Source organism: Solenopsis invicta, chromosome 1 (assembly GCF_016802725.1).
Source record: "Solenopsis invicta isolate M01_SB chromosome 1, UNIL_Sinv_3.0, whole genome shotgun sequence".
Classification (NCBI taxonomy): Eukaryota; Metazoa; Arthropoda; class Insecta; order Hymenoptera; family Formicidae; genus Solenopsis; species Solenopsis invicta.
Window position 1 is genome coordinate 31,871,029 of NC_052664.1, and position 10,902 is coordinate 31,881,930.

At 35.6% G+C, this 10,902-nt stretch overlaps 2 protein-coding genes across 4 annotated transcripts; both read right to left on the reverse strand.

Annotated features, from left to right (window-relative positions):
- Positions 1-213: 213 nt before the first annotated feature.
- On the reverse strand, positions 214-9,364 carry LOC105201413. The gene is made up of 5 exons (XM_011169416.3): positions 8,297-9,364; positions 7,074-7,301; positions 5,263-5,412; positions 4,954-5,173; positions 214-4,047 (listed from the first exon to the last, which is right to left on the reverse strand). The coding sequence occupies exons 1-5, from the start codon at positions 8,510-8,512 to the stop codon at positions 3,716-3,718; spliced, it is 1,146 nt and encodes a 381-aa protein (XP_011167718.1). The 5' UTR covers positions 8,513-9,364; the 3' UTR covers positions 214-3,715.
- A 155-nt stretch (positions 9,365-9,519) lies between these two features.
- Positions 9,520-10,773, reverse strand: LOC105201391 (60S ribosomal protein L31). Of its 3 annotated transcripts, none has more exons than XM_011169399.3 (3): positions 10,661-10,773; positions 10,025-10,252; positions 9,520-9,704 (listed from the first exon to the last, which is right to left on the reverse strand). In XM_011169399.3, exons 2-3 carry the CDS (start codon positions 10,243-10,245, stop codon positions 9,554-9,556), a joined length of 372 nt encoding a protein of 123 aa, XP_011167701.1. In that variant the 5' UTR covers positions 10,246-10,252; positions 10,661-10,773; the 3' UTR covers positions 9,520-9,553. The 3 variants fall into 3 exon arrangements, with proteins under 3 accessions (XP_011167701.1, XP_011167693.1, XP_011167708.1); XM_011169391.3 differs by having other exon boundaries at positions 10,638-10,719; XM_011169406.1 differs by lacking the exon at positions 10,661-10,773 and adding an exon at positions 10,574-10,618.
- Positions 10,774-10,902: the final 129 nt, after the last annotated feature.

Genomic DNA, 10,902 nt, shown 5'->3' on the forward strand with positions numbered 1-10,902 from the left:
ATTTATCTATCGACGAACTGCGCTAATATTACCAAAACGCATTTTCCTTCTGTTAATGTGCCGAATAAAGTATCGTAACATTAAAAATCGATGCAAAATTAAACACGATTACAATTTAGTTTAAATGTGTTTTAACGCTCGCTTTAAAAATATTGCCACGTACTATGCTTGCACAGAAAATGTTGAAGGGTGAGAATAGAACTTATTGAGACATTTTGTTTCTGTAAAGAGACATAATTTTATTAACATTCATTCGTTATAAAATACGTTGGATTGCAATGCATTTAATTCATTTCGTTAAGGCTATGCCCTGCGCTTTAACAACAACGAGTACATTAACGTCGTTCCACTTTTAACTTTTTTTGATGCTTTTTATTTCTACATATATAAAGCGATTAGTAGAGGTCGATAATTGAGTTTTTATTAGAGAGATTCAACGTTTTACCAAAGTTAATAATAAACTACGTGAGTTTCTGGCAGATCCAATAGACTATCCGTAATAGCAAAAATCTATGTATTAAAAAATATATTTATGATAAAATAAATAATATAGAGCATTCTTTTGATATATATTTCTTACTACTTATATTCTGATTCTGAGTTCATTAGAATTCCGTAAACATTTAAGTGCGATTAATTATATCATTTTATGAATTAATATATAATTATAGAAGGTGGTTTATCTTTACTGTATCAAATTTCGATAACAGAGAGGTAATGTGAGAAGTAATTATTAAAATACTTAATCTTAAAAATCAAAATCTACAAAATGATTTTTTTTTCAACAAAATCTGAGAGAAAAAATAATTTTCTTGAGATTCATGAAAGAATCTATTCTTAAAATTAATCTGCGGACATGCAATGCTTAGATTTAAAAGATTTTGAAATTGTCACGTTCAATATACAATAAATGAAACGACGTTTAAGTATCGATTGTCAACAGGTGAGCGTACATGCATTTTAAAATACTCCATTCTCTCTCGCAGATTGTTTTTTAACAGCTCGTATGCGTCGCATACGAAAAAGGAAACTCAAAAGCAACAAACAACGTTTCGACCCCGTCGATCCTCTCAGTAGTCGATAATTTGATTTAACATTCTTAGATTAATGAAAGCCTCATAATTATCACATCGAGCATTTGTTATTTAACCCTGTGCACACTATGGGTAAACATTATTATCGACATTGTGGAACGCACGCCGTTTTGTGCCACGCGATATCAACATTAAATTGCACAAAGCACGATTAAACTAATTGAGTAATTAAGTGAATCGTTAACGATATTTCATGTGCGATCGATTAATCGACGATTTTATCGTTTTGCGTGGCGCCACATAAGACTCTACAGAAGCGCGAAAATTTAGTGTAAAGAGATAAAATGTCTCCTTACAGTTTACGCTTAATATATATTATTTCTTATGCTTTTAAAAAGCGAGGTACTAGTCGGTCGACTACGAGCAGAAAATAACTTTTTCTCTCTATCTATGAAAAATAATTTCTGTTTCTCGTAACAATCTATAACCTGTAATATACTTTCTAGCAAATTAAGGGCCAACAGGGTCGAATTACAAAAATCGCTGTAAATTTGCTTTTACTAGAACCGCCACGCAATAACTTGCGTACCTGAGACCTTTCTTTAATAATCGATGTATTTAACAATCTTGCCATAGATCAAATGTCATGTATGTATATATATTATCTTACTTAGCGTGCTAAAATAGCTGCAACAACATTCGAAGCAACTACTACGTCGATCTAAAATTTTTTCTTCATCTTCAATTGATTTAATTCTCCCGTTTGCTTCTCTTTTCGTAGGAATAATTGGGGAATGGAAGATTTCATTCTTGTGTTGTACTTTACGATAAATTATCACAAGGCAAAACGTAAAGCATCGATGTAATTGCTCAGCTATATATATATATATAATTGTCTCTCTATGATTAATTAATAATGATTATCAAAGTTTGGCAGACTTCAGACATAGCGTACATATTTGTGTTTGTTCTACGGTTGAAAGCGAAAGGTGCATAATAATTATCGCTTTCAAACGAATACTTGTTCCGTGTCGTTATATTAATAATTAAAGACTTCATTTTATGCTTAATTTTTCCTATAACAATTAAGTCTATTCAATTTCCGTATTCGAAACTCGAAAAATCTCATGTTAAATAAAAGCAACACTAAGTTACTTAAAAGATCTATATTCACACTTGACATTTAGCGTTAAATATAAAATATGTATGCTGAATACAGCATTCTTTTTTAATTTTACCATATAAAAAAAAATAAATCGCATACAGGCTTCCTTTTCGATCAAATTTTTTAATTTAACATTACTAAGGATCAAATAGATTCCATCCGATTCTAGGATTAATACCTCACCGCCACAAATACTTCTGAGCAATGCTCTGTAGTCTCTCTCGTTTTTTATCAACTTTGAGTTCGATTATTTTCCCCAATATTTAGGGAAAACACTAATCCTCACTATTCGATAGGAACATTCGTTAACACTAAAAATGGTAAGAAATTCGACTTCCATTCCGCAAACCATTTTTTTAACAGGACGGAAAAGTGCAAAATGTATCATATCTCCCTGCTTAAGCGTGATTCGTCACTTAGGTTTCTCGTCAAATATATCTTACATAGCTATAATTAGGAGTCCTTTAAACGAATGCCAACCCTAAATCGACGTATAAAATAGATACAAGCTTCTGGGTCTTCTGAGCAATTCAAGCTTTCACTTTGCTTTCACGTGATATGCAACGAATATCAGAGTAAACTTAGAAAAATCTGAAAGTAAGTTACAAACTGCCCCTCGAGCTTTTCTAACTTTTTTCCAAACCAAAATAACTATTCTAAATTTGAGCTTCTATTATCTATTACGGACAGTGACGTGATTTTTCTCAAAAATAATTGTCTCCTCCTCCCCCAAACGCGCGTATTTATAAAAAAGGGAAAGAAATTGAAACTGTCAAGAGAAAGCGAGAAATTACATACACCATAATAGTAATTAGTCTTATTATTTTAATCCTAAGAGAATTTTGATTGTATAATTGCCCTCTTAAAATATTTTTTCAATTTCTTTACCCATTTTCATTTGTCTTCCTTTCTTCAGACATCCTGACTTTTTAGTTAACATATTATTTTTTACCTTCACGTAGGATTCGTAAACAAACGAAAAATTATGTCACTGTCAATAATTACATAGATTGGATACTATCCAATTTAATCGTGTTACATGTTATCAGCTATCGCAACGAAGCTCGGTGTATTTTTGATTATCACTGCTTTTGCAAGCGGTAGCTGTAACTTGGCAGTAAAACCTGATGACCGATATTTCCGTGGAAACTTACCGAATACGGTCGCGTTGGGATAAAATTGCAACAATAAGACAAAAGTAAAATGTTGCAATATTTTCTAGTAGTTAATCGATTGCTTATTGAATTTACGACAGCAATGAGCTGGCACGCACAACATCGGCATTCCGCACTCATCATCTTTTAAGAAATCTTCCAGAAGATTTCAGAGATGCGCGTCGACACATTAATGAAAAACTTTTATATCGCTCTTTCCAACGGAGATATTGGTCATCGTGTTTCGCGTGTCCGAAGTCTTTGATTCGCGGCACGCGAAGGGTCGGCCTCTTTCTCTTTCTTTTTTAACGTCCGGCCCATCGCGCGCAAATACAGAAAAGGCATTTCGCACGGCCATGATATTATTGGCCGGAGCTAACGGACATGGTGTCGCTGGCGGTGGACGCGGTGTCCGACAACGGAAGCGGTAACGATGGCGGCAACGATTGCGGCAAGGGGGGTGAAGCCGTTGACTTCAACAACTCGTACTGTCCCCGCGGCACTCGTATGGCAGGTGGCGACAACATCACGTTCATGTTCTCCGGTAATGGCGGAAATACATTGTTTTGAAAGTGACCGGACACGTTGCCTACCGGCTCGTAATTCGCCACCACAATCACTTTGCCGCTTCTGCTGCACGCCTTGCCGACTCCGAAGTAGCGGCTCCTAGCCCATATCAGCTGGGTGAAGTGACCTAGGAAGATGTTTCTTTGCATGAATCGTTTTCCATGAATTAAATTAGATATATTAAAATTTAGGAAGTACACAAGGAGAGAATTTTCTTTTAAAATTTACTCTTAAAAATATGACAACATGAACTTTGAATAACTTTACTGTACTTTACAAAATATTATTAAAATTATAGTAGAAATCAATAAAACTCGATAAAAATGTCAAAGTGGGTTTTAATGCTCAAATAATATTTCACATATGATTTTATAGATTTTTTCTAATTCTTTGAATTGCACCAATACTTTCAGTCTTGAAATGCAACTCTTAGATTGAAGCCGAATAATGATATCACAATATTAAATTGATTATTAATTTAATATTCTGATATCATTATTCTAATACAATTGAAAGACTGCGTTTCAAGATCACAAGTAACGATGCGCAGTTTCAAAGAAAAAAATGTATAAAATCACACAAGAAATATTATTTAAGTAGTATTAAGACCCGCTTGGATCATTATTGGCATTTTTTTATTATAATTTTAGTAATATAAGATCTAGTAAAAATCTTTGGGAGAAGAATGTACAAAGGTATATGTAAAGTAATAATGTAAAAATGTCTAGGTAGAAAATAGCATTATATTTAAAAAAAAGGATGAGTGTGATAGAAAATTTTGTAAATAAAGTCCTCTTCTTGATTTTTTGTATGCTGAAGAAAATTAATAAAAATTATTGTAGTAAAATTCTTCGAAGACCAGTTTCTGTCCTCCTACGACTACTATGATTTTGAGGGTAAAATTCTAAGAGAAAACTCTTTCTACCTACAAATATAATAAATTAAGGGTAACAATAAAACGCGCTTATCTTCTCTCGTCTCCAAGTTATAAAGAGACAGTGCTTTTTCTAAATATTGTTATTGTTTCTTTTACCCGCATTTACGTTGGCATGGAGAATATCCGGTTCTTTCAGGAAATCATATTGCTTCACGGCGGAGTACCAGTAGGACGCGACTTCCTGTCCCGTGATATCGCCTGGTACCGCGCCACCAGGACGACAATAAAGATTGTGACCTACGTTCCGATCGTTTCTATAATAGAACGTGTTTGTGTGCGCCAGATGATTAGCCCATGATTGAGCATACTCGCACAACTGCAACGTTGAACAATAACGTATAAGTATCATCCTCGCGGCGTACTCCACGGTCATTTCCGTGCCTTTCGTCGCTCTAGATTTACTACCTGGGGTGACATGGTCAACGGGGGTGCGTTGTGCCGTTGCCGATAAACGTTGTGCCAGCAAAGGCACTCGGTGATGAATTCGCTGTCGCGCCAGTCGGTCTCCAAGTCGCTGCTATCGTGCGTGATACTCATCGGTCTGTTGCTGAGTATCTGGAAGAAAAGCCCTCGTGATATACCTGCGAGGCCACGCAATAATTCCATCTATGATCTATGCGATATGCTGCACGCGATGTCCTACAACTTCGTCTTCGTATTTCATTTCAAGGCGCTCGCCTCCTTGGCTCTCGGAACACGAGTTTACGAGTCTCGAGATTTTTCTTTTTCAATTACCAAACGTGAATTCTCGAATCTTCGCGAGTTCCTGAATTCGCAAATTTCTAAATTCTCAAAATTTTATGTCTTTGAATTTTCGATCCACGCAATTTCGATTCTTCTCGGCAAATATAACATAGATGTAACGTCATATAACATGTACATGTGTTATATCTGTTACATTACGTATGCGTTACATTCGTTATTTACTAGGTTAAATCCTCAATTCTTGGAATCGTCGAACTTGCGAATATTGGGTTTCTTAAATTCTCTTAGGTTTCTAGACTCTTCGATTTATATCTAAATTTTTAAATGTTTTGAATCGCACTCTCACTTCCTTAGGCGCCCTACATCTCCAATCCTAATTCACTTTGCCTTTAAAATTTTAAGCATTACTTCGTATCTTAAATTCCGACATGAAGGAAGCTTCGTTCTGCGAATAAAATAATTTCGTGCGAATCGCCAAATCGAATATCAATCGAAAGTGTAAATAGACCTAATGGGATGATGCCCAAGAGGGAGTTTCCCAAATATATTTAGGATGCATAGGAACCGAGATAACGGTGCGCCGCTCCTGACTTTAAAGTATCGACCCAAGTACTTTGCGCGCGTGCTCCTTCGCTCTTTTGATTTCGTATTCCATTTCGAAAACAGTCGCACATCGGGTAAGCCAAGGACACAGCGGAAATTATATTCCGCGATTCCGGGACGTATTTGGCGCGTGACATTTCGTCTTTAGCCTTCTGCCTGGGCTTGCGAAAAGACGCGAGCTCACAGTTATCGATATCAACTTTATTTCAATTGTTCTAAAAACGACACAGAGCAGTAATTAAATCATTTGACAATTTTTCACATTTCTAGAAAAAATATATTCAATGTAATTCTGACCTTTCGAAATCAATGCAGTTTAAAATCCAGTTTATTAGACCGTCTAGTAATTAAACGTGATTCTCGAGAGAAAAATACGCGTTGAAGTATATTATTATCGACTTCATTTTAATTGTTTTAAAAGTGACATAGAGCGATAATTGAATCATTCCACAACGCAGCACAATTTTTCATATTTCTAGAAAAAATACTCGATATATAATTTTGATCTTTCGGAATTAATGCAGTTTTGAATCCAAGCTCCCAGTTTATTAGACCTAATCTAGTAATTAAACGCGAGTCTCGAAGAAAAAAAATACGCGCTAAAACATATTACTATTGACTTCATTTTAATTGTTTTAGAAGACCTAGGGGTAATTAAATCATTCGACAATATAACAATTTGTCATATTTCTGAAAAAAAAAACGATACATTTCTGTTCTTTCGAAATCAACGTAATTTAAAATTCAAGTTTCTAATTTATTGGATCATTTAGCAATTAAACAAGATTCTCGAATGAAAAAAGAAAGAAGAGCAAGAAAAAGACTTAATTATCCAATCGAGAATAAATGTTTCTACCGCTTTAAACTGAACATCTTTCCGACTGTATCGCGATTTCCACTGCGTCTACCTTCTTCAGAAGTTTCGGCCGATTGTCCAGTTGTTCTTGAGTCAGCTCGTAGTTTATCGAGGACGTGGTGGCTACGACGGGATCGGTAATTCGCTCCGCTTTGTACAACTTGCTCTGCTCTACCCTCTTCCTGAGGTTTTCCAGAGCTGTCGCCTCCTCGCGCTTCCTCGAGGGCGGCCAGTTCTCGTTCGAGGTGTGGATCATAGTGATTCCGGCACATGGTGAATCCTGACGGAGACCAAATTAATAAATTCACTGATTGATTACGAGACTTTCGTAAAGATGCTGTTCATTGTAATTTAAATGCACGACTTGTTCGGAGAGCGTACATCCATAAGAGATTTCGAGAATCTGCTTTTGCTTTCCAAAAATAAAAAAAATTGCGGTTTAAGATTAGTAAAAATGACGACAAGAAATTCATAATTAAACAAATGAAATAAATTTGATGAGAAAAATTCATGAAAATGCAGTACGAGTTTCCATCTGGTTTCCAAATTACATAACGTGATAGTAAATAATTAATAATATAGGTAATTCACGAATGCTTAATAATACATTATTTTCATTTTATTAATATTAGTTATATTGAATCAATATTTATTTATTAATACATGTTCAATGTTTTTAATCACAAATAACTAAAAACATTATTAAACATATATTAATGAATAACGAATTAATTACAATTGCGGAAAAAAGATTTATAAATCTATGTCGCATCGTTATAAAAAAAACATGTGTATAATATATGTATTAAAACATACTAATAAAAGAGATTAAAAAATCATCGGAACGTAAGCATTTATGTAATCTTGTGTAATACGCAGCGTCGTGATATATAATCCAAAATAAGTTCTTTAAAAAACGAATGACGTGTACACAAATGTGCGGAATGATTCTTCGCATCTCTCTATCCTTTTTTTAAATTGAAAGAAAGATAAGAGAAGAATAAATTTGCTTGAAATATCTTAGAAATTTTGCTTTTCCAAGCTTCTTGATTTTCCGATCCTAAGACACGCGAATCCTCAACATCTTGTGCCTTTCTCTCCGATCATTAGCATCAATTGGAAATCTCGCAATCCGGGACTCGCGTCCCTCGAGCTTGTGCACGGAGGGCATTGCAATTCCTCGCACGAAGAAGCTCCTCCGGGACCATATAGAGCTCCTCTCGAGCGGAGGAGAGACGCGATCCCTCCCGGGAGATCACCTGGTCGAGGACCAACCTTGGAATGATTGCTATTGGAAAAATTGAAGTCCAGGTGTGCGGCCTGGCTGAGCAATCGTCGGCTCGCGGGGCATCGGTTGCGATTGATCATCTCCTTCTGCATCGCGTACTCGATGAAGTAGCTCTCGTACTCGGGCGCGTTGTCGCGCTGCGGCAGGAGTTCCGCGGTCTCCTCCGCAGTGCCGTACGCGCGGTTCATCTCGCGCAGCTCCATCGCGGGCGGTGCGCCTCGCACCACAATGCCGCGATCCACGACCGTGCCGGACCAGGCGCATACTGACCGCACTCGGCCGCGCAAAACCGCGGGCGCGCGGCCCGCGATACTGCATACTGCGGACGTGCGTATGCGCGCCAAGTTCGCCGCGCACGCGGCCGTCCGCCTGTGAAATTCCGTCAGAGACGTTGGCACGCGGCTCCTTCATTAAAAATGTACGAGTCATACCTCGTTACTAAAGATATAAAAATTCCATAGAATATTCTAGTATTACGTTTGAGTATCCGTGTAAAATTAGAGCACAATTCACTTATTGGATTAAGTGTTATTTGATTTGTTTACTTTTGATTCTTACGTAAAATTGATCACACGTTCAAAGCTGACTGATTATTATAACACAAAATTAATATCAATTTTCTTTCAAAAGAAAAAAAAGTGAAACGGCTGATATATATAATCAAGTTTAATTTTGGTCATCATAAATTATATTTTTCTTTTTTTTAGAAATACAGGCTGTAAATTAAGACGTGACACAATACGATAAAATAGTAATGAGAGCGTTGATTAATTTTAATAATTCTTGATAAGTATCCATTTAAGCCAATAGTTCTAATAATTATTTGTAATTTATACAGTTTCAATTATATTGCTAATGATTAATCATGAAAGTGTTCTCTTTCTTTCTCTTTCTCTCTCTCCTATAAAAATACAATTTTCTATCCGAAATACTGAAAGAAAAAAAAAAAAAAAAAAATAGAAAGGTAAAATTGTACTTTGAAAGAAATTCATATTATGAAAAGTACGAATCATCCACAGTCACAGCAATCGAGAAACTGAAATATTTTGATAAAAAAACATATAAAGGTATAATAAATATTTAAAAAAATATTTTGTGGAAATTCACAGAGATGGAAGCATTCTATCGAATTTCTGTTGTCTAGGATATATATGGATTCGGTATAAATTGTATGATGAGAGGAATACCTTGTAGTAGAGGAATACCTTAGTTCAGTTCATTGTTATTTATTATACAGAAATACATTAATCTTGGCTAGCATCCACATTCTCGGTCTGAAGTCCCTTGAACGACGGAACAGATATATATGTGACGAGGGTGTACAGCTTGTTTGCAGAGTCCTCATCATCGTTCCTCCTCCTGCTCAGTCTTACACGAACTCTGAAGGGAACATTTCTGGAAAAAAGAAAAGAAAAAATATAATATATTCCAGAATAGCTTTTCTATAAAGTCAATTGTTCTATAATAGTATTTCTATACAAAGTTAGTTACTACAAAATTTTCTCATAAAATTCAAAAATGTGTAATAACAATCAACATGAGGCAGGATTAAATGACTGTCAACAGTTTTTTCTCCTTTTCTCTCATGAGAATCAGTTTTATATTCTTAAATTATCACATCAAACAATTATAATTTAAACTGCATTCAAAATTATAATCGAGAAATTTAAGCATGCAAATTTTGGAAATTTTTATTGGTTCTATCAAAATAATACCTGATGCCTTTCGACCACAGTTGTTTGTTGAGACGTGTATCTATCCTAACATCGGGCGTTCCCATCTGCTTCTCTGCAAACTTCCTGATTTCTTTGATGGCTCGTGGAGCACGTTTCTTGAATCCAACGCCATGAAGACGCTTGTGAAGATTCACAGTGTATTCACGAGTCACAACTTCGTTGATGGCGCTCTTTCCCTTCTTTTCAGAAGATTTGGCCATTTTTCACCTATAATTATAAAGAATTATATTATGAAAATAAAGGTATACATGTATGCACGCATAACCAAATCTAAGCAACGTTTTATATAAAAAAAATTCACAATGTCTCCAACTGAACAAAATAAAAATTTGTGTACATCTCATGAGAAAATAAATTTTTAATCCTATTTAATTCATTATTATTTAGACGCAATACATCAGAGCGTTGAACAAGTCTGTCATAATGAGTGACAACAACCGCAACCATCACGTGTTCAACGTCGCTCAACGGCCGAAGGAATCAGATCCGACAATTACTTTGATATAAATTCACAAAAGGAAAGTTTACCGAATAATATTTTATATGATTTTAATACTCGCGAACGATATAAGGAAGGATGTTCAAGGATTACAATCTACGATAAATCGCAGCTACCTCCTCAACGCACGATCAAAACGAGAAAGAGCCAAAGGTATTTTTTTACCGCCGTTCCTAAAGTTATTCAAATGCGGTCTTATGCGTCGCTCATGCAGTTTTCATGAATAGAAGGCCAATTGGTCGCCGCGCGAGTTACGCATTACTTTCCAACATTGCCATTGGACGTATGACGTCACTTGGAGCTCACGTGCGTGAACGTAACGTATCAAGAGAGATCTTTCTGAACTATTCTGAAACTT

Coding starts and splice junctions, on each gene's coding strand:
- LOC105201391 (XM_011169399.3), bottom strand. CDS start 10,245: ATGGCCAAATCTTCTGAAAAGAAGGGAAAGAGCGCCATCAACGAAGTT. Junction 9,705..10,024: donor CTGTGGTCGAAAGGCATCAG/GTATTATTTTGA, acceptor TCTTTTTTCCAG/AAATGTTCCCTTCAGAGTTC.
- LOC105201413 (XM_011169416.3), bottom strand. CDS start 8,512: ATGGAGCTGCGCGAGATGAACCGCGCGTACGGCACTGCGGAGGAGACC. Junction 5,413..7,073: donor GGCCGAAACTTCTGAAGAAG/GTAGACGCAGTG, acceptor CTTTTCTTCCAG/ATACTCAGCAACAGACCGAT. Junction 4,048..4,953: donor CCATGCCAACGTAAATGCGG/GTAAAAGAAACA, acceptor ACATCTTCCTAG/GTCACTTCACCCAGCTGATA.